This window comes from Dysidea avara, chromosome 10 (genome assembly GCF_963678975.1).
Source record: "Dysidea avara chromosome 10, odDysAvar1.4, whole genome shotgun sequence".
NCBI classification, from domain to species: domain Eukaryota; kingdom Metazoa; phylum Porifera; class Demospongiae; order Dictyoceratida; family Dysideidae; genus Dysidea; species Dysidea avara.
Genome location: NC_089281.1, coordinates 16,121,563 through 16,149,338, shown reverse-complemented (window position 1 = coordinate 16,149,338; position 27,776 = coordinate 16,121,563). Strand labels below are relative to the sequence as shown.

At 37.1% G+C, this 27,776-nt stretch overlaps 3 protein-coding genes and 1 pseudogene across 3 annotated transcripts; 2 read left to right on the top strand and 2 right to left on the bottom strand.

Annotated features, from left to right (window-relative positions):
• Positions 1–260: 260 nt before the first annotated feature.
• LOC136236794 (TNF receptor-associated factor 2-like) lies at positions 261–1,061 on the bottom strand. Its single transcript, XM_066027027.1, has one exon. It carries the CDS (start codon positions 1,059–1,061, stop codon positions 261–263), a length of 801 nt encoding a protein of 266 aa, XP_065883099.1.
• Positions 1,062–1,108: 47 nt separating this feature from the next.
• On the top strand, positions 1,109–6,248 carry LOC136236793 (N-acetylglucosamine-6-sulfatase-like; annotated as a pseudogene).
• A 1,189-nt stretch (positions 6,249–7,437) lies between these two features.
• Positions 7,438–16,529, bottom strand: LOC136268772 (eukaryotic translation initiation factor 4E-1A-like). Its single transcript, XM_066064234.1, has 8 exons — positions 16,363–16,529; positions 14,048–14,176; positions 13,973–13,989; positions 10,914–10,977; positions 10,566–10,682; positions 9,622–9,761; positions 8,100–8,154; positions 7,438–7,655 (listed from the first exon to the last, which is right to left on the bottom strand). The coding sequence occupies exons 1-8, from the start codon at positions 16,369–16,371 to the stop codon at positions 7,596–7,598; spliced, it is 591 nt and encodes a 196-aa protein (XP_065920306.1). The 5' UTR covers positions 16,372–16,529; the 3' UTR covers positions 7,438–7,595.
• Positions 16,530–19,220: 2,691 nt separating this feature from the next.
• On the top strand, positions 19,221–21,309 carry LOC136268771 (uncharacterized). The gene is made up of 5 exons (XM_066064233.1): positions 19,221–19,375; positions 20,059–20,169; positions 20,435–20,472; positions 20,537–20,605; positions 20,904–21,309. The coding sequence occupies exons 1-5, from the start codon at positions 19,339–19,341 to the stop codon at positions 21,036–21,038; spliced, it is 390 nt and encodes a 129-aa protein (XP_065920305.1). The 5' UTR covers positions 19,221–19,338; the 3' UTR covers positions 21,039–21,309.
• Positions 21,310–27,776: the final 6,467 nt, after the last annotated feature.

Below are 27,776 nucleotides of genomic sequence, written 5' to 3'. Positions count from 1 at the left end.
GCCTGATGACAATTTCTCTACTGTTGTACGAATATGTTGGGTCCATTGCAATTGAAGGGTGCTCCTGTCTGGATTATGCTGCCACATGAAACTTTCTGCTGTTTTTGTGTGAAACTGTGTATGCTGTGTACCACTTTTAGTGCTCTGTTTAAGTTTAATTTCCAAATCACTAATCCTCTTCTGAGCAGCAGTTTCAAACTCTGAAAATTTTGTATGGAGCTTGATCTTCAGTTCAGCTAGTGCTTTATCAGTATTGTCAGCTAGTGCAGTGTACTTCTCGTTGGCTTTTGTAAGACTTTCGTAAGTTGTGGCTGTAGACGCATTGTAGTCTTAAGATCTCTTTTGGTAACAGCAAGTTCTTGTGTTGCAATGCTAAGAGCATTATTTGTTTCCTTAAGTTGCATTCTTACATTCCTTGCTTCAGTTTGTGTAGATTTTAGTATTTCCTTAGCAGCAGCCAACTCTCTTTTGAGATCATTCTCTGTTTGTTGAAGCTTTAAAGAGAGATTGACACTATTCTGTTGTTGTAGATGACCTTTAGTAAGCATCAGTTCTTTTATGGTAAAGGACAAGTGTTCTTCCATCTTCTCCTTGTTGTGGTCCTTACAAGCCATCCTCTCCTCACAACCCACCATGTGATACTCACACTGTACTAGTTCCAGTTGACACATTTTCAGGTGTTCTGCTACTTCATCTCTTGGGACACTACTAACTTCACAGCTGTTAGGACAGGCTATAGCGTACTTGGGACACTGTTCATTGTGCTTACCCTTGATAAACTGATGTTCTCCTGTAATGTGACAATATTGACAGTCAACTTTACGACGTACGCACTCATTCTCAACATGACTGGTCAGATATTGCCACTGAAAACACTTCCCACAATCATTGGAGCATGTCACCATTTCAAATTGACAGCCTTCAAGGTGACTGATGATGTAATTTACTTCTCCCTGCCACTCACAGCCTTTATCTTTGTTGGTACAGAATACACAAAGACTCCTGACAGCTCGGTTCGCTTGTTTGTTGGGAAAGATGGCAATTTCTTCACTACGACACATTGGATAAGCATCACTAATAGTAGTAGCTCTCTTTGCACCCTCTAGGCATGACTTACAAAATATGTGACCACAACATCCAGTAAGATATGGGGCATTGACAGATATTACATATCAACCAATCTGCTGGTGTCGTCACAAAGTGATACTCATACCCACCTCTGCCATTACCTTCTGTAGCTATTGCCATACCTCTGGGCAGACACTCCCGAGGCCGGATAATGATTGTTAAAAAGTCACTCGCAAAATTAAAATCGTTTCAAGACGACTTGACTTTCAAGACGTCTTTAGGTACTGACGGGCACTTGATCTGATCAAGTATGGATTCAACTATGCAAGGAAAAATGTTAGTGAAGATCGAGATACTCTAATAGACCAGTCAGATGTATTCAAATAGTGCAGTCAAAAAAGTACCCTAATAGAACATTCATAACAGATTGCAAGTATAATTTATTAAAGAATAATGAAAAGCATTGAAACATTATTTTGAGCTTTTATCTGGAGAATTTGATATAGCTATTTGGATCATTACAATACTCCTGACCAGCCATATTAAAACCATATTTGATAGGACATAATGGGAGCTATGCGATTAACCATACATTGAAGATAGCATATCCATGAGCTAGTAAATTTTGAAGCATTTGATGTTCAAAATCTGTCAGTGGCTGGGGTTTGTGCCCCAGTCCTCTGCATTAATAATTCACTACCAAATCTGGAAACCCCTTTTGAAAATTCCTAGATACACCCTGTTAGCTATGTTTGACATGTGCGACATCCATGACAATGTTTTATTCAGCATGATCCCAATCTCTCACATAGTATACTCTCAAATTAATAGCTATATTGCTTCCTGTTATGGTTGCAATCTGTCTGCATTTGAGAATATGTACATTGTATAGTGTAGAACATCTCAGTATAAACTGTAAACTGGAGAAGCAAATGCCCATGTCTCATATAGCAGGTGAAGGTCTAGATGGGACTTTGGGTGTTCACCTGTGAGACAGCCTCCTGCAGGAGAATTTGCCTGCACTGATTCCTAGCACCTGAGTGCTAGCACACAGGTGTCCCAGTGTAGTTAGTTTACTGGGTAGGCATGACCGCACCAGCGGCAGCCAAAGGTTTTGCTTTTACTTTGTGCATATGTGTTTGTTTGTGTGTGTGTGTTGTGGGTGTGTGTGCAATGTACGTCAGCTTTATGTGTATACGTATGCATAATAATTTACAGGTCTTCAATCCTGACTGGTAAATACACTCATAATCATCATACTTTTGAGAATAGAATACCATATGGTTGTAATGCTCCATCATGGCATCAACTAAATGAGAAGAAAACTGTGGGGTACTATATGAGTATGGCTGGGTACAAGACTGGACTATTTGGTATGTGTACTATATAATGTTTCGCAGTAATTATGAAATTTTCATTAACTGGCTGGTAAGAAATCAACATGTGATTTTAATATAACAGCTTGAATAATATGGCTCCTTTGGATTACATGTAGATGAAGGATTATCAAATCACCACTGGATATAGTTATCGGTCTATTTTGTCTTTCTGACTTATTTCTCTCAGCATTTCTTTAATTTTTCACCTATCAACAATGCTCGATATTATGCTCACAAAATATCTTTTTTCTTGTTCAGTATGCTAACACACTGTGATCTTCACTTGTTATTTCCAACTGTATTTTGCTAATATGCTATCATGTGTGACTGCACTATTGCAGCATTTTACTCAGTGCTATTACTTACCTATTGTTCCCCAAATTTTGCATACAAAATTGACACACTCTTACCCTCACTTATGCATTGTGTTTATGTGTCCAGATGATGACTACCTGCATTGCCAGACTCTTAGCCTTCTTAGTGCAATAGCAATTGAGTCCCATGAGTACCATAAGAATGAGATGTATATCTTCATTGCACATTAATTTTAGGAAAGTACCTCAACAACTATGGAACTACCATTGTCAGGAGTTGATGTGACCCACATACCATCAGATGGTTTGGTCTAGTTGGAAAAAAGGTAGTCATTCTGTGTAACACTAATATTTTTTTACAATGAACACCAGTTACAGTACTAGATCTAATGGATTTAAGATTTATAAGAAATTTAATAAGACTTCAACACGACGCTTTGCCTTTTCACAGAGAATAATTAATAACTGGAATTCCTTACCCTATGAAATTGCCACTTCTCCCAATGTACTAAGTTATAAGACTAATTTAGATCATTTTTTGTATAATCAACGTTTTTCATTTGTATGATTTAATTGAGATTAGTTTTATAAGACTCTGTCTTCTTTTTGACCAATTATACATAATAATAATAACACAATGGTGTATGCCTAGTTATAAAATTTGCTTGCTTCTATGGAACTTTGTACTGATGATCAGTTTCTGAGCTGGTAGACATCATTTTCATTGCACTCGTTAACTTGCATCTACATAGCTGTACATGAATACTGATGCATATTTTTCATAACAGGTTTAATCTACAGATAATTTATAACAGTCCTTTAGAACATGTTGCTGAGGGGTGGGATAACAGTTGTTTGGCTAGTCACAGGATGCTGTAAAATTTCTGGCAAAACTTAACCCAATCCTTAAATGTAATTAAGTGTCAACCATTCAGTGGATGGTACGTAACCATTCTTGGCTAAGATTAAAGCTTACACTGCAAGAGCGTAGGGAGGAGGTTTCCTGGGGCTGTGGGAAAATCCCTCTCTAAAGTTTGAAATTGTAGCCAAAACACCTATCAATGTTTTCCAACAAAAAGGTACCATCAGAAAAAGATGACAACAATTTTATGGTATAACTATAGCATATCCCTGCTACAAGTACATGCAGAGCTTGGTATTTTACATGTTATTATACTGAATTGTAGCATATCCATTAATCCCTGCATTTTACATGTTTACTGGGCTCTAGCATAGTGGGATAGTATTAAAATGAATTGTCTATAACACTGATATATAGTTGTATTATAAATCCTAAAGTGAGTGCATATATACCAGGCAAAGCATGAGTGCCTGTGGTATAACTGTTACATGTAGCTAAACTCTAGTGTGCTTAACAAAATTATTTATAGCTATCTATTATGTCATGGTGCTTGTTGCATATTACTATAGCAAGTTCTACTGTATCCAATGATGGCAAGAAGGAGAAACATGATGATTATGAGAAAGATGATGTTATCAAACGAGAGGCAGTTCAGTTCATTAAGGACTCAACACAAGAGAACAAGCCATTCTTTGTGTACATTGGTACACCTGCACCTCACCGACCAGCCACCCCTGCTCCACAATATAACGACACATTTGATAATCATCCTGCTCCTAGGACACCATCATACATCTACAATAGTACTGATAACACTGGATAATATCTAAAGGTATGTAAAGACATTATATTGATACGATAGTCTAACCAATAACTGTAGTAGTTTTGGCAAATATTAATGAAGGGGTTAACTGTATTCTACATACACATTCACAGAAACAGAGGTCCAATAAAAACCAAATATCAAACAGGTGAACAATACTCAACATGCATGGGTTCTCTTTAATATTATGCACCTGCTCGTAACCACCTGGGTCACCTATAAGCCTAACTGTCTTGACACAGTACTTAATCATAATCATAGTATTAGGACAGCCTTGATTCTAAAATCATGTCCTTTGTTAATGCACATGATATACCTTAATATTTGGGATATTTAAAGTGTGATGAATATGATGCCTTAATGTTTGAGATATTTAAAGTGTGATGACTCACTTGTTCTATTCAATTCACTTTTTGATAAACATTCGCAATTCTTGTGTATTTAACATGGTTCATGAAATTAATGGAATATATTAAACTCCAATATAGGAACAGGATATCATGAACACCTCACTTTTAGCCATTGTTTAAAATATAGTGACATTTTAATAGAGGTGTGCGATGACAAATTTAGACATATCTCGATATTTCTTTTAAACTTATCTCGATTGTCTAAAATATCTTGATAATTGAAGCAATTATTTGTTGTAGTTAACTGTCAATATTTTAACCAGTAAAGTGAGCAAATTGCAATTTGAAGAGTACAAAAAAGTGAAAAAATGTTAGTTTTAACAATGTTTCCGAGTGATAGGAGAGTTGGAACCCCCAGGAGGTGTCTATACCATCAGATATTCTTTTGTATACAAGTAATTTATGGAAATTTACTATTATTTAGATAAATAAACCTCTCATCCTTACGTCTTACAATATCTTGATAATTGGATATATCTAGATAATCACACACCTCTACATTTTAACACTAGGTACTATGACAACACTAAGATGATGGTTGACACACTCTACCAGGACAGGCTGGAAACTTTATTATCAGTTGATGATCTTGTTGATGAAGTTATTACAACACTACAGACTGCTGGGGTTCTTGATAACACTTACAATGGTATATGCATGGACAGCTGCATGTGAACTTTCCATCTATGTATGCTCTTATTTTCAGGGTATCGTCTTGGACAATTCAAACAACAAGTAAGCATGTTATCATCTGTTAGTTCTGACTGCAAAAGGTAGAGAGAGAAATGTCAACCCTATGATGAAAATATTACAGTTCCTTTAATTGTGAGAGGACCAGGGATCAACCCAAGCAAGAAAACTGATCGTATTGCACTCAACATTGATAATGTAAGTGTATAATAGTCATAACTCACTAGAATAATCTTTTCAATTACAAACCCTAACATTTCTTGATCTTGCTGGATTCAAAATATCAGAAGACATCGATGGCATTTCCCTCAAATCAATTCTACTTAATAATACTAACATGGTATGAAGTTAACATTTGACTATGTATCTCTAAGTTTTTTTCTAAAGTGGTGAGACAACTTCTTGATTGAATATTATGGTGCAGGTGATCCTTCAACTGGTTATATTGCCAATAAGAACCCAACAGCTGAAGACCAAGTGTTCTGGCATGGTAAATAATAAGTGAAATTCATTGGTTAGTATTTATATGTATTAATTAGACTGTCATAACAACACAGCTTGCTGTGAGGACTATCAATGTCAAACAAAATGATATTTATGCAAAATTTTACAAGACTGGTAAGTGAATTTTGAGGTGAAAATCTTCACAGATTTCATGAGATGTAATGTGTAGGTCAATATGGTAGCATAGGCAGTGAATAATGTTTGTAATAAAATCTAACGGTAATAAACTACTCTAATAGAACATTCAGATTTATGCAAATGCTGAAAGCAACAACACAGTAAAGAGTAAAATTAGTTATAACACCTCCCTCAGAATGGTACACCAGGGGTGGATCCAGACTTTTTAAAAGGGGGTTCACTCAGGAATTGCAACTTCAGCTTAGCTGTAAGTCAAAGACCAAAAAAAAGGTCACCACCTGCTGATCATAGCTCCCCCTCACCAACTATATTTTCTTATTTATAACTCCACACGTAGCTTGCTACACTGTTCCTCTTAAGAATACTGTGACTGCTCTATTAGAGTATCTCGATCTTGACTGCTCTATTAGAGTTCTCTAGTAAGAGAAGCTCTTTCAATAGGGAAGTTCCATGGAACCCTTTGAACCCCCACCCTGCATCTGTCCATACACACATACTGTTATAGTCACTATCACACAGCACTCTAGCTTTTCCTGCCATCCGATAAAGTTACTCCTGTTTGTGAATATTTACAATAGCAAAAAATTTTTAAGTGTTCAGATGACACACCAATTGGAGCACACTTACTTCCATGAGTATTATATTAACACAGTATGTGACAAGCAAATGCTTCTATTTACTGTATTCACATAATATATAAACTATCTCTTTACCGCTGCACACGGATTACTGGCAGGTTAAGAACACTTATGATGATCCTACCAACAAAGCAGTTAAATGTTAGTCAGTGATGTAGTATTTCTTAACAGATGAAATTCCAACAGGAAAGAGTCAACAAGCTGTGCCACTGTCAGGGGCAAAGCTGTCAGAAAATACCTCCTCTGTATATAGCTCTTGCTGATGTTTTATGTATGACTGCTTTATTAGAATACTGTATGCTTGGACTGTTCAATTAAAATACTTTCTATCTCCACTATGGGCACACGAAGGCTGAAAACCAGAACCTTGACAACGAAACCTGTCAAAAATAGAAAACAAATCCCAAAGTGCATTTCATGATGTTTAGATCCCTGCAATCTAGAAAAGAGCCTACTAGTTCTACAGCAAAGTATCAGGAATATTCTTAGTATTCACCTGGCAGTATGGCTTCTCATATGTTGTGTGTACATCCATACTTGCAATCTATATAACACTCATTCCAGTCTGTATCTACATAACTATTTACGCTACCGTAGTAAAATCCACAAAATTAATACAAATAATCGATTAATAATTGGGAAATATTAAAATTATAAATTACAATGTGAACGGCTGTATATAATCTTAGTACAATTGTCACCTAGTACAAATCACAACTGGCTATGTATAATAGCAGATCAGTTCATTGTGTTATGCATAATGATGCTACTACACAGTAAAAGTGCTTTTACTGCTTGACCCTGTTTTGATCATGGTATCGGTATGTGACTACAAGGAAAGGAAGACACAGGTAACCACAGTATTACACATACATAGATATGGTGGGTAGCTATAAAATCAGTTAAAAATTTAAGTTGGATGGTAAGCATCATAAAATTATTTGCAGTAACAGGTGTAGTAGCAAAGGGGAAGGAAATGGAGCTTCATCACTTTATTTCGGAAGGACTTTAACTTTTGCACCTGTCAAGATTGAGATACTCTAATAGAGCAGTCATATAAACTCTTAACAAAATAGTGAGTTGCAGTTACATTTTAATTTATTTTTCGACCTGCCGGGTCACTACTAAAGGGCAAACAATCAGTGAAGCATGGGGGGGGGATGGCCTAAGTGAGAATGACATTTTACATGCGCACATATGCAAGGTATCATATTTTATACTAAAAAATTACCCAGTACTGCTAGTTAGCTGTAAATGCAGTGTAGCTACTTACTTGATATGATATCAAATATCCTGGCGGCAATCCAAGCCGTTCTTTGTATTCTTTTCTACATTGGTAGAGAATAACACTATTACAACAGTATTGTATTATTGATGTACATACACTTGAACATTTATCTAAATGGTCCCTTGAAAACTTTTATACTGACCAGCTCTCTATAGATTGCATAATTGAATAGCCTAAAAGTAGCCACACAAACCTAATTTACCCAACACCTGCAATCATCTGGTGTTTGGGACTTTGGGTAACCTAACATTAAAGTTGTAATAATGGAATTTGGGTCACCGGCATAAGCAAAACATTTACTCTAATAGAATGCTCAGCTACTCTCAACATTCAAGTACTCTAATAGAACAATCATTTACCTGGCAATGTATTGTACTGTAAACAGCCATTGTAAAAATATATGTTAATCTTGGGGCATGTTTGCCTGCCCTCCTACCCTCATCCATTACTCCTATTGGAGCACACTCCATACTACTAACCACACAGAGTAAGTTCACACAGAGTAAGTACGTTAGGCGTAACCACAGCTCAGAATATGTAAAATTGATACTTTCATTCATAGGCATTAAGAAAATTTTCATATAGCCAGTATGGCAACAAAAAAAAGTGTATGTGAGAGAAATGGACACTATATCATATTGTGTACAATGCCATCTGATCACTGTTAGCCGCCGCCCACTCATAAATGCATGTATGCATTCACACACTACGTTCATGTGTACACGCACACACACACACGCACACACACACTATGTGTACATGCATGCACACATGTACTCACTCACGCTCACATGCACACCACTCACATGCACGTACATACAAACGTACACACACTACACATTCAGCCTTTTGGTATATGGACATGCTAATCCACTGAAACACTAAGCCAGTGGGCACCTGTGCAGTATGGTAAATTCTATTGGGAGTAAGGATCTCATGGGTGGAGGTGTGGGCACTCAAGGTCCCATGTGGACCTTGCCCATTATGTGAGACTAAGCAGTACATCATACATAGGGACATATATGGCTACACTGGTGACCAGTTTTAAGTGTAGAATAATTAACTTTTACACCTCATTGTAAACCTTGCAAACACACACTGTCTTGCTATGCATGGACATATGTACACATAATGAATGTACTACACAGCAAAGTAAAGCAGCAATGTACACTACTACTGCCACCCAGTGAACCAGCACTGGGGTACCTGTCAGTTACTAGAGTTGGTGAAGGTAAATCTCCCTCTAGTAACCCACAGGAAAACTGTGTCATGTGTCACAGATAGAGGATGCAGAACCCAAAGGTCCGCAAATGGATACCTGAGACAAGGACAGTTGGAAACTTACTTCCCCAGTTAATACCAGGTTTTCATTTAACAACTGGACAATGTAAGCAAAGTTTCTTGCTCAAGAAAACAATTACAAAAACAACCAGGCCAGTGCCCCAGTTACTTTGCTGAGCTACCTCACAATCTACACAGACAGGTAGACAGACACATATGTACTTACCCTATATGCAAAATATTATCTCTCTTCTTCACATCTCCTGTCCATATTGCTATTTTGTTTCCCTTTGGTCTAATATTGACTACAGCTCCACACACTTCATCACTGCTATCACCAAATGCTTCTCCTATCAAACACATCAACTGCAAAAAACAACAACACGTAGAAATGAAGAACTATCACAACAAAATTCTATCTACCCTTGATCTATAAAAAGTAACCAGCACTAACAGTTTACAACTACTGTACAACAGGAAGCTTTGACAGAAGAACAAAGCAAAAAGAGATTGAAAAAAGTAAATACCCACAATCACAAGATCTAAAATAAAAGGATTGATGTGACAGCTAATTGACCGCCGTTATCAGTGGTCGATATTTTATCAAAGCTAACAGGTGCGAAGGGAGGTTTATCAGGAATAAGTAAATAACTGATTCATCAATCTTTTCTTCAATAGCATGGTAGAGTGAAAATGCCTAAACCTAGAGAGAAAGAGAGTGTGTGTGTGTGTGTGTGTGTGTGTGTGTGTGTGTGTGTGTGTGTGTGTGTGTGTGTGTGTGTGTGTGTGTGTGTGTGTGTGTGTGTGTGTGTGTATGCTAGACCTGATGAATTTACAAAACTATGGGATTTGCAAATAATAAACAAATCATTCAATCTTATTGTACAAACCTTACTACAATAGGATACAGGGCATTGTGTGTATACTTCAACTTTTATTAACTGTTTTGCTTAATCCTTGGTGGTAAAGGTAGTTATAGAACAAAATATATCCAGCCACTCATGCAAAGACTCAAATAAAATACATGGTTAAACACAGATCTCGTCACCTGTATTGTACAGTGGTTTGTGTTGCTAATGAAACATATAAGGGTCATAGATAAACTTTGTATGCTAAACCTCAGTTAGGACAAGCCCTACAGTATACGTGTGCTGTGTACATAGTACTTACTGTTTCTATCCAATACTGATCAATGATTGTTGGTCTGGGACCTTTTTTGTCAATGTTAACTAGCCATCGACCTCCGTGCTTGTTTTTATCATCTTCCCACATTGGCTGTATGCCATCCTGTGAGAGAAGTAAACTATGCATTACCATGTGTGTGTGTTGTGTGTGGGTGTGTTGTGTGTGGGCGTGTTGTGTGTGGGTGTGCTGTGTGTGTGGGTGTGCTGTGTGTGTGGGTGTGCTGTGTGTGTGGGTGTGCTGTGTGTGTGGGTGTGCATTGTGTGTGCATTGTGTGTGCATAGTGTGTGTGTACCTATATACATGACTGTGCATACTTTCAATGAGATGTCATACCTTAAACAACATGTAGTCACAACCTGTGGCTATTCCACTAGGAGGTACAATATGATTGTAAACCCTACAAGGATATATCATAACAATAATCTGCACATATGCACACAATATTACTTACAAAGGAATCATTTCACTTTATATACACTGCACATGACGTACAGTAACATACAACAAAACAAAGCAAAAAAAATGGTACAGTGAAAGTGCTTGTACTTGACTTCAAGTACTGTCGGAATGTACTTGTACTTACACCACGTAAGTACTCCCTTGATTTCAGCTAGGGTACTTGTAATCAAATTACTTCTTTACTTAAATACTACTAAATGTACTTGGCTCCATGTCTGCATATAAACAAGCTATTGTTATTATTGTATGAATGTGAATATTAGCAGCAACAAGTAGAAGGAAAAATTAGGAATTTTAAGTTGGATTAGGGATCAAAAAAAGTAGTGAAACAAGGGAATAACCAAAAAGTGAGAAGGTTGCCTATACCCGCAGATATACTGGTAGACATTTAATCCCTAATTCAGTCCACTAGTATATCTGTAGGTACAGGCAACCTTCCTCGTTTCACCACTCTTAGCTATTCCCTTGCTCACTACCTTTTTTTTTCTAATCCAACTTAAAATTCCTAATTTTTCCTATGTTTGTTTACTTTTTATTATGAACTAGCGGATATCACATTAAAAGAAACAATGGCACCAGGATGCCATAAACATATTTTGTGTCAGAACATACAATGTATTGATTATCATGAGTGTGACCATAGTGTGGATTTGTTAACTATGTAACAGAAAGGGAGGTGGCCATCACACTCTATTTTCAGCTACGGTTCACCTATTGCACAGTATTACAAGTGAAGAACAGTACGAGAAGCATCTCTGCAATCAATCCAGTTGCTACGGAAAATACGGGTGATTAACTAACACAGCCACAGGGAAGCCGCATTGTGCTATCATGAATCGACACCTTGTTTTGTCAGTAAAAAGAACACAGGAGGACAACTGCAAGTTCATGATGCATATTGCAGTTAGTGAAAAGGCACATCTCGTGACGAAACGACGTCAAACAGTGAAGAAATCAAGCCTATAGCCTTATCCATTTGTTGAGATATGCTTGGCTGGAGGCATCAGTTAGTTAGTCAAAATAAAATTCTGTTAACCCATTAACCCACATACGCCAACATATCAGTGTTTTTTTTATAGAGCTTGAAATATGCACAATTATTATTACTAATGGATGAATGCGTGATGGCTTCTAAGCTGGCAGTACATGAAGCTTGTCTAACTACATTAGTCCAAAACCACCTATCACTGGAAAGTATATTCATTGGGCTACTTAGACAATGATGGATGACTTTGTAAAAACATTCACTCACTTGTTATGATGCACTGAAGATCAAAATTTGGTTTCCCTTACCTTATGAATCATGGCCTGGTAGCCATTTCTTTAAATGTGTGACTCATGTGAGCCTTATATGCTGTGATTCTCAAAATGAGCTACTGGTGATTTCTTGATACAGTGAACTGGGACAGAGTTATAATCCATTTTATGAAGGTGCGTAATGGAATGTGTGTTTTAATTGCATACATGTTGTTTCTTGGCAAGTTTTGGTCTTATACTTTTATCAAAGGGTAAATCCCTAGGTATCATTTTTATTCCTTACTGCATCACAAATACAATGGAACAAATTGCATAGCAGTAGCATTATTGGTTTGACAGTTACGGTGTTTTGCTTGAGCCCATGTGTAAAAGCCGATTTATCAGTGCATGCATTTTCAGTGCATTGTTACTAAAAAAAACAAGTACACAAAATTTTTTGGAATTTTCAACTAGAGTAGGAACCATAACACGTTGATAAAAAGTACTGAAACAAGCTGGAGTAGTGTGTACTTGTTTGTTAACTTTATTGTAAAATAAAATTATTATGACTGGTGAACCCACGCATACCGCATCAAAAGAAAGAATCAGCGCCACACACCCCAGCTATCAATAATCGTTGGAAAAGTGAAGTATCTATTATGCTTCATTGTCAGTTATGTTCAACCTGTTACACAACATTGCGAATCCAGAACTGTTTGAAAAGCACCTCTGTAATCGAAGTAGCCACTATGAAAAATATAGCCAATTTCCATTACGAAAGGGAAGCCATCATGTGCTACTGCCAAATCGACGTTTTTTGCTGTCAGCAAACAAAGATGAATGGGACACAAAGGAGGACACTGGTAAGTCCATTAAGAATGCATTGTATGTACTGCGGTATGCCAAAAGGCACCTCTCGGGCCAAAGCAACAAGCCTATAGCCTTAGTCATTATCAAGTTACGCTTGTCTGAAGGCATCAGTCAGTAGAAAATTACATTTAATAAAAAAAATTCCATAGCAACTTGTTGAAAGTGTTTCGGGTCGATCTGAAGGCTTGTTTGGGCTTAGTTTTACCTAACCAATACTGCTTCATTGTCGTCAGAGAAAAGTGAAGCTAGCTTTTGGGTGATTTTTTTTCATGGGCCACGTCCACACCTTTGTGGTCCCTAATATACAGTACTACCATTCTGTAGGATACATGCGGGTTTAAGGATTAAATAGAAAAATTCCATAAGAAGGGTCTGGGGCTGGTATGAAGATATTATTGGGCTTGGCTATGGTGCCAAGCTGTCATGAAGGGAAATTTTGAGGCTGGTTTTAGGATTTTTGCCCAGTTCTTTACGATCTCTAATACACAATACTACCATACTGTGTTCTTGCACCACTATGTACTGATTACAAAAATCCCCAAGTGAAACAGCAGGATAAACTGGAGCAGTGCGAGCAAAGTTTCTTGTTCAAGCCAACTACAACAATAGCAACTGGACAATACTGGGCATCACCCTGGAAGGCTGCCATTTGGCTGTGCTGTTCACACCACACACATACATGCCATGCACACATGCATATGACACTATGACACACACTTGTAGGCCACATGTACAATATACACAGATTACAGAATTACAAAACAGATATACGTAAATACAAATAACTGCATACACACATACAGTTGTTATACCACACTTTAACTTACGCCCAAAAGTCTTCTACCTACAGCAAAAATCATACAGTAATAGATGAATAACTAGAGCCAATGACAAACACTTACTGTATCAAATGATATAACAAGTTTCAAGTTATCTTTCCAATCCTTGCTCTTATCATTCTTGAAGTACCATAAGCACCATCTGTTTTGTAAACGATGCTTCTTTGGTAATGAGGGATCAGGTTGTTGCCCCTACATAATGTTAACAGACACAATCATTAATAATCATAGATCTCCTTAACCTGCCATGCAGCACCAGGCATATTTGTGCTATACATAATTGTTATGGACAAACTGTGACATTAACAACCAGCCAAGACGCATATCTCATTAAAAGGACATTATTTTTTGACCTGACATAAAAACACAGAAAGATACTTGTTGTATTTCGATGCATTATATATATGGGGCTGACTATACTCAATCAATACCACCAATATGTTAGTGGGAGCATAGGTTCTCTAACCCCCCAGGGATTAGAAACTGGTTGTTGATGACACCTCTATCCACACCTCGGTTGACACCTTTCTATATTAAATAAATGCCACTAGTGATCTTCCCACTCCTTATATTAGTGAAGCAGTAACAGCACAAAAAAAACTCAAGGAAGCACCAAACTGGCCGAGAAACAATGTAACTATTGTGAAACAGTAATATTTTTATGTAGTTGACACGTGTAGTGACTTTTTAAAACCCAAAAAAAGCCCTTGTGATGAAGGCAGCTCTTTGCAATTACGCTAGCTCAATTCATCATACCAAGTTACCTGAAATTGACTTTCATACAAACCAGCGAAACAGCCATTTGAAACTTAGAGCTAGCAAAGTTTGAGAGCAGTCAAATTGAGGAGTCATCCTTAACGTCTCTGGCTGATGCTCACAAACAGCTGAGAGTGCTGGTTTACCAATAGAAAGGAATTTCAACTTCAGACTACTGAATATTCATTGCATTACAGAATTTAAAGAAGGTTAACACCAATCAACTGGAGGTATGGATGTGACAAATTTTGTATAGGAAACATATATAGTTTCCAAGTAGAGTATCTATGGTGGGAGGCCGAACTAGGGCATTTGGTCTAACTATCATAAGGTTCCAATGTAGTACTGTTGTAGTTTACTTGAGCCAAAACTAAACAATAACTACACCCATCAGTTCAGCTACCCAGCTGTAAGATCGGGAAATACTGTACATTAGTATCAGGTGTACGTGTACAACAGCCTACTAGCTGATGCTGTTGTCCTTGAAAAAGCAAAAAAATAAAAATAAATAAATGGATGGCTCGGTTAACATTTTTGCTATGATAAATTATACCCACCATTCAACACATTTTCTTAACCCATTAAGAATGGCCAATGCCGCCATATGGTGCCATGACATCACAACTCACCCATAGAATAAAATTTTGCCTCACCATAACCTGTATTGTAGTACTGAAGCAGACAAGCCCATAGAGGTCCCATTTTTGGGATAACTGAATCCTTCCCAGAGTAGTGTGTGTTTCATTACATAACAGTCCATAATAGGCAAGTTTAACTGTTCTTCGAGTTGCAAAGTACTACTCAATAATAAAGTGCTATACATCAATGGACAACAGTCTGCCAGACGTGGCATGGTGGGCATTATACATATACACATGTGCAACAGAAAAAAGAGGGACAAATAATGAAGAAACCAGTTGTGGAATGGATCGCACCATAAGTAAACTGTATAGAATAGTTCATTGGAGTATAAGACATCTTTGTATAAGTTACTTGGGATGCGGGTTGGTTATTACTGTTTGACGACTTCATTGTGGTTACTCAACATTTTCATTCTCCTTAGTTTATAGACAGCATCTAGATATATGGTTACTAATCAGTTCTGTGTATTGGATGGTTAGTATGACATGATTTGGTAATTCGACCAGTGGTCCCTGAGCTGTCAATGATAGCTGCTACATGTATAAATAGCCTCTAGCCTTTCACACAGACATTCACAGATCATACAAGAGACCAAAGCAAACAAGTAGCATATTGAGACAAAATCTATCTAAAAGATGTAGCCTAGTTGACAAAAGCACATTTGTGATCAGCTCAGGATGTAGCATTAAATTGTCCTACCATATATGGTGCTGTTTGCCACTACAGCACTTATCAACTACACTGCAAGCAACTACCCCCCACAATAATTGTCTCTGTTTTACAACTAAACCTAATTTGTCACAATGACACTGCACATGCTTTTGATCTCAGTTTAAGGACTTAAAATTACACGCCTCTCACACAATCAACAAAATGGTACCTTTACACTTGGTAAATTGTGTACATAGATGAACTAGTTTCACTTTAAATCACAGTTTCGTGTGTGTACACGTGTTTCGTTGATTATCTGGGCTCCTCACCTCTGCCATTTTGGTGAGATTTACTAGTCTACTTCACTCGTTATCCCGTCAACACCTACACCACTATTAATCTGTCCTGTGTGTACTGTCCGCCTTGATTTGACCCCAACTATAGTCCGTCACGTGTTATTCTATTGTTTTGGTTCACTTGCTCTAAAAATTAGAATTACTGGTCACGTGATATAGAACGGGGTGTGAAGGGATGGCTTGTGAGAAGTATAAAGGATCTAGTGTACCACAAAATGCAGAAATGCATGTGCGAGGAAATGTGTCCCCCAGCTAGAACGTAAGGGACTTCTTCCATTTTGCGGGTTGCTTGGGACAATACGTTTATCAGAGTTTATTTCATCCGGGCTCGATTTCATCGCTGAAACGAGGCCAAGTATCTCGAGGTATCTTGATTCTTCAGCCTCCCTCAAGCCTCACTTTGCGAGACACTAAGATAAATACCATATTTTATCCCCCACATCATAGGAGTCTGTAATGTTTTTTTTGTCTGGAGACAGCACTGAGAATTAACCGAGCGGTCAGTAACAGATGAGTGCCCGGGTGGAGAATCGTTTCACCATTCTCCTGGGACTTTGATTCAGAAGGTTACTATTGGATGTTCAACGTGGTAGTGCTGCATCGGTAATGGCAACAATTCCCCGGCATCATCACAGGATTGGGCAGTTTGTTTCTCTGCCCACTGTTTTAGTAAGGCCACTGCTGACTTTCATTTAATTAAAAAATCTGTTTGTTTTTTCTTCTCCGTATATGACGGCCACTCACTGTAGATGGATCTATGACCGTGGTCAAAGTCATGTACGAGCGAGGAACAATCAAGGACAAAAATTTGAAATCCACAACCGTGAGTAAAAAAAATAATTTCAGTCAAATCTACTTACATGCAGTCTACAGACTACAGAGCATACCTAGTGGGGCACTTGTGGTCAAAAGTAGAGCCTATTAAATGACTCCTGTACAAGCCTACAGAAATATACACATCAGTCCATTGGGTCAATGTTTTGGCAAACCCAAAAATGAATGTAAATCATGTGATCTCTTAAAAAGAGCGCTAATATGGCTGTAGACTCTTTAATATTGTGCAAACAGTAACAGGTGTAGTAGCAAACACTACTAGGATATTTCCCCATGAAAATGTAATGAAAAATTTTGAAATACCCATGAAAACTTCAAATTTCATGGGGTGCTACCCATGAAATTGAACATCTCCCATGAAAATCCAGTGAAATACACATGAAATAAAATCATGAAAAAAATCATTTCATAGGGTTTTCACAGCATGGTTCGTTTAATTCATGCCTTTTTCAGAACATCATTTCATTGGTGAGGTTCAATTTCATGGGTAGGCATCCCATGAAATTTGAAGATTTCACATGATGGGTTTTTCAAAAATTTCACAGTCTTTTCATGGTATTTCCATATGGTAAATTGTCTAGTAGTGAAAGGAGAATGAAATCACTTTATTTTGGAAGGACTAGCTTTTGCACCTGTCAAGATCAAGATACTCTAGCAATGGAGTAGTCATATACCATACTAGATGAGCTGAGCGATAGTACAACTATTCACGATTGGTAGTGACTTTTATATCACGATAGCAATAGTATCACGATATTACTACTATAGTTATCAAAGAGACTCAACCTCACCACGAATAATCCAAATACACACCACGTATCTGCTTTCAGTTCTATAACACTATACTATTGGTAAAAATTGTTAGCCTGTATGTATTACAATTGTAATCTTTGTTGTGCAGTTGTACATGCTCTACAGGACTTTCACAGTTACCTTAACTTTAATGATATCATGTTTGCTTCTTTTTTGACTAAGCACAGATATGCATAATTTATCACGATAGTATGATAGCACACTATCATAATCACTTACTATCATGATAATCGATAGATCACAATTATCGCTCAGCTTGTACCATACAACAGGAAATATTTATGAAAGGAAATTTCACAATTAATCAGCTTTGACAAATTTGACAAAAGCCACTGAGAGTGAAGAAATCACCAATCTAAACAATGACTTTTGAGGTGCTTACTGATGTTTTGACAAATCTAGTTAAAATTTGACGAATGTAACCAATTCATCAAAATTTTCTTTTGTCAAAATTTCCTTTTGTATGGTAAACTCTAACTAACTTTTAATTTATTTTTGACTTGCTGGTCACTACTAGAGGGCAAACAATCCGTGAAACATTATTAATTTGGCATGGCCCGAGTGCCTCTCTGGAACAAGGTTGCATGCTATAGCCGGGTATTTGGTGTATTGTGCTATTGCTAGCCCATGCATTCTGCATGAGCGAGGTTCTGAGTCAGTTTGATGGGGTTTGATTTGATTATTATCCTCCAGGTAATTAGCATAAGCTTTTTAGCTAATATGTATACAACACACCTCATATATAAACACATAAAACATATTAATAGCTACTTAAGTAGTTAGAACAATGTTATGGTGTGAACTGTGAAGAGTTGCATTTGGTTTAAATCATGTATGGGTGGGGCAAAAATGACATGGTGACAAGACAACTAGAAAAACAATTTGTAACCACGGCGCCCGAAGGGACATCTTGCTACGTGTACCGGATAGTATACTGAGCACAAGGCAATCGCTACATCAAGATAGTTTCTTGCCCAGACTGCTTTTTTTTTGTGTGGGCTCCGCCCCCAAGCTAAACTGAAGACTGAAAAATACACTAGACTACCGTAAAAGAAAGCGGTCTGGGCACGACGCTAACACCGAGGTAGCTACCATCCTGGACTATCTCAGTACAGTGGTATTACATTGTTTGTTTAGTGCGACGTCAACTCCAAGACGAAAGGTCATGCGTCAATACAGGAGTTGCGCATGTCCGGTTGTTATAATGACGTCAAGGGAATCCGGCCGGAAATCGATCCAGTAACTATAAATTGGAGCCCTTCAAGTATGTCGGGTATAGAATTGTTACAAATACGCTGATCAATGGATTCAAAGATGTCTGAAAAGAAATCAAAACTAGGTAGGCCATGTGTACGTATATATGGTACATGTGTGGTCCAGTATGGATGTTCACTGATTAGTTCATAGCCACTGCATGCACCTAGCTAGCTACTTAGTTTAGTTGGGACTCTCATCCTCGAGCATGTGTATTTTGAGCCATTGATTTCCATTTCATAAAGTGATGCGGGTGACGAGGCGGGTGATTCATATGGCTAACTTAATTGAAACCTTAAGCAGACCACTAAAACAAACCCACATGCAATAATGAAATCCATGAGGTGGAAATAATCATTTACTAAAGTTTGGTGGGAGGAAACTGGCGGATTTTCCATGATAAGATTTTGGCAAGAATAAGTTTGATGAACTTGTGATAAGTTATGACAGATTTTAGCTTGGTGACTGAAACACTGTGTGCATGTGCATGCACTTGCCAAATTTGTCAGACTTTCTGGCTATATGGTTGTATTAGTTGTTGCATTGTACTATATTGTGTGTGCATGTTGTATTGTAAGTTGTGTACTTTTATGTATGCTCCTGCATGGAAGAATCAGAATGGCTAACGCAAGAGTCTAAACAAAAGTCAATCAATTGTGCATAATGAAATTTTGAATGTATTAAAGTATGCGGCAGAAACAGGAATCTATAGGAATTAACTGCTTGGTTTGACCTTTTGTTATGGTTTGTGTGTTCTGTTTGTTACAGGTACCACTTCACGATCATCTTATCAAACAATTAATCCATCTCCATCCAAGTATACTGCTCATGATCAACATAAACCACCCAATTGTCCTTCCCCACCTCATAACGCTAAATGTAAGTCATAATTGTTATTGCCTGTATATATGTGATGTCTGAGCTTCACTGATAGGCAATTTATTTCAGTCAAGTTTCACTAAAATTTATTGCCTGGAAATTTATCCAGAGATTTCATTGCTATACTATGAGATAAGATTTAGCAAAGTGCTTTATGGGGCTCCAGTCCCATCCACCGTAACCGTAACCCATAACTTTAAGGCAATGTGTGTGTGCAACTGTTAACATTTCTGATCATTTCTATTACTATTATCACTTTAATTAGCTGATCACACTCCATCCAGTCATGCAGTTCAAAGAAAAGTAAGGATTTCTCCTAGCATAATAATGATAGCTACAAACTGTCATTGTTTTAATTATTGTAAAGGTTCATCCTGTCCATTGTCACTTTGCTGCCGGAGCTCGATTTGATCCTAACAAGCCCATCTATATTCCGGTGAGTTGTTGTGATGAAATTTTAATGAGAATATAATACATTTAATGCTTAGTATTAATAACATTTTGTGCATACTAAAAGATTGTAAAAATTAATGCTCTTGCATATTTAAAATCGTTAAGCATTATTTCTTAGCAATACATGCAGCATTCATTAAGTTAACAGAACACTATACCACCTAACTATAGCTAGTTATGCACTTGTGCTGACATTTTAGTCAATGCCATGCAACATGGTATATATTGCTATGACATTTAATGCAAATTATCACATGACATATTGTATATCTTCTCCACAGCCTCCTCCTCCAGGGGTAGCTCCTACTCCAGCACAAAAGGCAGCAGCTAAAGGTAAACCAGTGGTGATGACACAGAATAAAGCTAGTAAACTACTAATGGGATCTAGTGGTGGATACTGTTTTGGAGGACTGTAATGTAATTATATTCATGATTGTGTATACTTACCTGTCTGCATGTCCAACTCTGAGCCAGATAGATCTGGCCACAGTCAAATGCACTGTTATACAGTATATGCATTGTAATATTACTCATTTATTCAGCATACAATTTTACCGAATTATATATTTTGTAATGTCGATTGTTTGTTATGCCAATGGACAGTTGTACAAACTGTACTTGTTGTATACCATTAATTGTGGATACGATTTTAATTGTTAACAAATTAAAGTTTGATATTGTATTTTGAATGGCATTCAGACAAATGGCAAACAAACTCTCTCATATGTAATATATATGTACCACTTTTAGCATGGACATTCAAAGACACTGCCTGTGGTTTAACTCATGCCTGTGTGATATCATGGGAATGCAGTTTGCTTATGGCTTTGGTGCCCAACTATTTCAAAGATATGATACACTTTGCTATTATATTGAGCATTACATTGCGGTGGGATTCATTATTACAGCAGTTTCTTAGCCAGGCTGCACAACATTAGGAGTATAGTTGATTGTTAATAAACTATTCACTACGATGAATGGTTATTTTTCATGGAAAGCGTGATGCGCATTTCTATGCATCATGTGCTGGCCATTGTGCAGAGCACAACAAGATTGCTACATTGAAAGTAGCTATATGGGTTAGTAACTTAAAGTCCTAAGCAGTGGCAGATCTAGAAATTCTCAGAGGGGGTTTCAGGTTTAGACATCTGGGATATATATCCTTAGGTGAGCATTAGTGGAAGTCACTTAACAAGTGTGCAAAGCACATACACTCAGCATGCTTTCATGTTCCAACTAGGGGGGCATGCCCCCCACAGGAAATTTGAAAAATTAGCTTTCTGAGATTGAATTTGGTAACACTTTTGACTAAATAAACATTACATGAATTACTGCATGCTATTTTATTCAGTATCCAATTCTAGCAGTGGCACTCTGACATAGAGGCAAAGAAAACTAACTGAGTCCCCACCCCTCCCTCCACACACACACAGAGGAAAATTTTTGACATTTTAGCTGAACTGGTTGAATAAACATTGTCAGTGATCGTACATGTTGAAAGAAAGCTCATTACCATTCTCTAGAAGTGGCAGTTATGAATCTGCATGACACAATTATGCAATGCTTGGGGCACAACATAATTATAATTAATCTATCTAGTTTGATCATGATTTAATGCTTATGCATCCAGAAATTCTGGAATGACTGGGTTTATAGGCATAGGTTCTCCTAGGCCAACAAATATAGAAATAAATTTTGGAGAATTAATGTTTCAAAATAGTTACCAGGGGTGGAATCCAGACTTAAGGGTTTTGTTGCTGGTAGCTTCAGTCTAGCTATAGCTACCTCAGTAATAGCTAGCTAGCTTGATGACAAAATAATTACTCTCCAGCAATGTTTAACTGTTAAATCTTATCAGAAACTGCAAGTGAAACCTTTAGAATTATAGCAGTAATTAAAATGATAATTACTGATTTATTGAGGCACTTATAGTGTATGAAGAGCCCCACCTGATGGGGGTGATGCTAGGATGGCATCAAATGATAAACTAGGTAGTTAGCTATATATTGGGAATGTGAATTGTGGACTTGGCTGCTGATCTACAAACTACGTAGGTAGTATCACCCAACTGCGTCCACTCTGTAAACTGATTTCAGGTGCACGCCTTATTTTCAGAGAGGGGTTTCAGCTGAAACCATTGCAACCCCACTGTATCCACCCCTGATAAGTATTTTATATAGTTACTTACTTACTGTCTCAATGGCAAAGTTAGTAATCTTAATGTACTGCAAAAGAGTAAGAATAAAAATTTAAACCTACAATGCCATGGAAATTCAAAGTGCTAGTTAGCTATAACTTACTTGCATGCAGCTGAAGAACTCATCATCTCACTAGACACTTATATATAACAAGCAATTAAGTTCTAGTTTTTGTTAGAGCATATATATATAGCTATAAAATACACATGTGCATGCGGTTGCATGAGGCCATACCCTTTGTAGCAATTATAGACCTGTATCGTTGACTTGCATATATTCTAAGATGTAATATATTTGCACATCTTTTCCCACCTTTCTCACCACAAAATCTTGTGCGATGAATATCAGGCATGGTTTCTTACAAAACACTTTTGTTAGCTATCAGGGCCTTCAACAAGGTATCACACCAACATCTTTATACTGTAAATGAGATCTCTATATGATATCCAAGGCAGCATGCACTTTAGTAAAACCTCAAAGATTTTCTTACTGGAAGATGATCGACAGAAGGTGTTAGTTAACTGTGAGCAAAGTAATGCAACCGAAGTAACATTTTAGGTTCCACAAGGAAATGTTCTTAGTCCTATAATATTTTTATGCTTCATCAATGATTTACCAAATAGCATATTATCACTGTAAGCAAGAAGATTATACACAGATTATTTTGTACACCTCTATTAATTCACTACATGTATATACTCATCTTCAAAAGGATCCAAATACTATGGAAAAATGGGCATATAAATTGAAAATGACTTTACGTCAAAAATGTGAATTCATCAGAATTATTCATATTACAAGATAAATATACTCATATGTAAATTACCACTTTCACACCTCAGATAAAAGGAGCTACCTAGGTTACATTCTGGTATTTCGCCCAGCTAGCCAGGCTATATACATCTGGGCAGCGATTATATAGACATTAAGGCCACAACAATTATGGGGTTTGATTAATACTTGGGGGTACTAGTTATTTTGTAACTAAGTTATGTAACTAGTTAACTAGTAACATAACTAGTTATATGCTTTGTATTCTGGATTATGCAGGTGTCGGATTAGAGAGGTCCGACTGTATTGTAACTTAGTTATAGTAGTTACAAGTTAATCCTCTCTAATCTGACCAAATGTCATTTACCAACACTTTTGTATAGATGTAAATACTATTATTTAAAGCATTGTGTGAACTGTTTTACCTGTAATTTACCACACAATCTGACATAATTGTAGACATTGTACAACGTTGGATTACAGAGGTGACTTGATAAACTCTTTAATCCAGCAAAATTTATGGCTCCAACTGAGTGTTGGATTAGAGAGGCCTGATGTAGTAACTAGTTACAATATGATTATAAGTAATTATGCTTTTTTAAAGCAAGAACACTTCAATCTTTGTGCCATGTACGCAGGGGCGGATCTAGGATTTCAGAAGGGGGGGCTAACATAATGGTTGGTTGGCTATAGGCACCAGCCTATTATGCTTTTAATTTTGCCTATTATGGTATGCTGCAGTGCTCAAAATTTTTGCTTACTGTAATTATGCTAAAAATTTTCTGCAGTTCCCATGTTTTGTTACTTTCTAATGGATAATGGTAAACTTTTGCTTATGAACAACTGGTTAAATGTAAAAGTTAACGCTCATCGTGCATTAAGAATTTGGCTCCATTGTAAACTATAATAATAGTCGTGTCAAATAACTATGCTCCACTGCAGCATCAACTGTTCTGTCCATTACATACATATAAGATGCAATTGCATCTATACTGCAACTTCTAAAAGCTTCCTAACTTGCACATAGTAAAATTTTGGAGAGGGGTGCTTCAGCACCCTAAGTACTCCCCCCCTAAATCCGCCCTTGTATACGTATGCTGCTACAGCCACATTAAGTAGTCACATTCTGTATACTGTTCTTCGTGATTCAGTCCAAGTAACAGACATAGCAATAATTGAAACCTTATTATTTTCAGTATCATATATGTTATCTTATTCCGTTGTTGATGCATAGCTGAGCAAAATAATCTTGAAATTATGGTTACAAAAGCTAACAAACAAGCATATGCTAGCTTGTGTGGTCTGGGACGCTTATACATAAAAGGACTTCTCAACCATTGTACCATAAATCAAGAAAATTTTGGCACAGAAATTTTTTGTGCATTAAAATTTCACATTTTCATCACTGGCATAATCGATGGAAAATTTTTTGAAGGAATAACTTTACATTAATATTTGTACGTGCACATTACTCATATAGTTAAAAATAATTTGTCGTTTAAATTTTGTCAATACAGCCAGCAATGAAGTGCTTTTGATGATAAATTTTTCCTGATTTACGGTAGTGTTGTTTTAGTTCTAAGGTACTAGAACTAGTTTAGTATAACAATTTAATTCTATAGTTCTAGTACACTAGAACTAAACCAAATTTATGGTCTACCATATAGAAGGAAACTTTGGCGGGAGTAAACTTTGGTGGAAGTAATCTTTGGCAAGTTCCCTAAACTAAAATAATTCTTACAACTTTTGGTTAAAAATATTAAAAACTAAAAACCTTTATAACGTTTTAGTTCAAGAACTAGAAGTACTACCATAACTAAAAGGTTTCTCAAGCAATCCTAAAAGGGTATTGTACATAACAACCACTTAGCATTTTTCTTTGAAGATGCTGATGCCTATACAAATGCTACTATAATATGTGTTAGCATTAATTCTGCTGATTTAGCATTCTTTATGCTATGTAAGCTCAAGCTTTTGTTCATTCATGCACAATGGCAAGTGGAAGACCTTTTTGTATTGAGTTTGCAACTTATATCAGTTTAAAACTGACATGGAATCACTAACATGCACTGATTGTAATAAACTGGACATATACAGGAACTAATACTACTAAAATTGTGGTGGAATTGGGATACATTATGGTGCATGGAATTGGATTACTAAAACTAAATAAAACAATGGTGGAATTAGGTACTAGAACTATAACTAACCAAAACTGCAGTGGAGTACTAGAAAGTAAAATGAATTAGCATGCATGCAGTACTTAAACAACACAGTTTAAAGATATCACAATGCTCAAGATCATGCACCAGTTAATATATAGATATACCAACTGATATACTGATACCACAACTGAGCTACATTTTGTTTACGAGATCACTCAATGAAATAATTGAAGTTACCATGCAACCAAACACAAGAACAAATTCATACCTTCCACTGGCTTCCAGCACTCATCATGTTCTGCCCATCAACTATAAAAAATTGGAACAACCTACCCAACAGTCATTGATGTCAGAGTCACAACAGTTCCTGCACAACTTTGCTCTTTACCAACTTTCCTAAAGGGATGATGACAAATGAAGCTTTTTCTTCCAATGAACAACTTGGCACCGGCCAGCTCGTCATAAACAGCCGGTTGTGACACACAGTTTTATAGGACAAGACTGTGTGTTACAACTGGCTGTTTATGACAAGCTGGCGTGAGGTTATAGTTTTTGGTCACGGCATAGAAGAGCTCCATCTTCCAACGTGAATCTCATTGTCAGTAGCGGAGGAAGTAGTTGATATGAGGGGGGACTGACCAGGGGCGGAAATGAACTGAGGCACTACATTGTCTCTGGCTTGGTAAGGTGAGACCAAAAAAAAAAAAATGAACAGCCAGCTGACAATACTGAGCTGCCCACCTCACCAGCTACGCATTTATAGCCGATAAACTATATAAAAATCCTTACATATAGCTGCTTTAATACTGTGACCATAGATTATGCTGTGATTGTTTTATTAGAGTGACTGCTCTATTAGAGTATCTCGATCTTTATCACGGTTTTCGCCCCATGGCCATTCCAAGAAGGATAAATTTCGGCTGATATCATTAGCCCCCCTCAACAGACCAAGAGGGCCCCCCCCCCCCTTTCCACCGCCTATGCTCATTGTTACATTTGTATGTAGCTTTTCGTGCTATAGCTACACTTTAGCTATGTACTGTAGTGACACCCTTGCTTGCTGCACTCGCTCTTGAAGCCGCAGTGGGTATATAGGTATCTAATCCAAAACAGCCAAGCTGTAAAAAAGTTTGCGGCCCTCAAAAAGGCTATGGTGAAAAAAGATGTGAAATCCAAGGTGGCGGCCAAGAAGTGGCTGTGATGGTAGGTTAATGGTAAAAAATTTAATAACGACAATTCTGGTTAATTTTGGTGCCGCTTGGTCTTGGCACAAAATTCACCTGAATTGTCGTTATTAAATTTTTTACCATTAACCTACCATCACAGCCATTTCTCGGCCGCCACCTTGGATTTCACATCTTTTTTCACCATAGCCTTTTTGAGGGCCGCAAACTTTTTTTACAGCTTGGCTGTTTTGGATTAGATTTCACTTCTTTTTGTATTTGTATACCCCAAAGCCGGCCTATGGCCAGCTTTGGGGCTTTTTAAACCTATTTTTTTTCTTTTCTACAGGAAGAAGAAAAGATGAAGCAGATGAATACTTTAAATATTTCTAATTTTATCAATAAATGTACAAATTATATATATATATATATATATAATACATATATTTACTACAGAACTCTACATGGTGGTTTCTTTGTAACTGAACACTCTACAACGTGATTTCTTCTAGCTGATCTTTCTACAGGGAGATTTGTTTGTAGTTGAACTCTCTACAGGTGATTTGTTTGCAGTTGAACTCTCTACATGATGGTTTCTTTTTAGCAGAACTCTCTACAAAGTAACTGATGTCTCTACAAGGTCACTAGTTTGTAGCTGAACTCTCTATATGGTGGTTTCTTTGTAACTAAACTCTCTACAAGGTGACTTCTTTTAGCTGATCTTTCTAGAGGGTGATTTGTTTGTAGCTGAACTCTCTACAAGGAAACTTCTTCTAGCTGATCTCTCTACAGGGAGATTTGTTTGTAGCTGAACTCTCTACAGGTGATTTGTTTGCAGCTGAACTCTCTACATGATG

Coding starts and splice junctions, on each gene's coding strand:
- LOC136236794 (XM_066027027.1), bottom strand. CDS start 1,061: ATGTGTCGTAGTGAAGAAATTGCCATCTTTCCCAACAAACAAGCGAAC.
- LOC136268771 (XM_066064233.1), top strand. CDS start 19,339: ATGGATTCAAAGATGTCTGAAAAGAAATCAAAACTAG. Junction 19,376..20,058: donor TGAAAAGAAATCAAAACTAG/GTAGGCCATGTG, acceptor TGTTTGTTACAG/GTACCACTTCACGATCATCT. Junction 20,473..20,536: donor GTCATGCAGTTCAAAGAAAA/GTAAGGATTTCT, acceptor ATTATTGTAAAG/GTTCATCCTGTCCATTGTCA.
- LOC136268772 (XM_066064234.1), bottom strand. Junction 10,683..10,913: donor GTGACTACATGTTGTTTAAG/GTATGACATCTC, acceptor CTTCTCTCACAG/GATGGCATACAGCCAATGTG. Junction 8,155..9,621: donor GATAATATTTTGCATATAGG/GTAAGTACATAT, acceptor CTACCAATGTAG/AAAAGAATACAAAGAACGGC.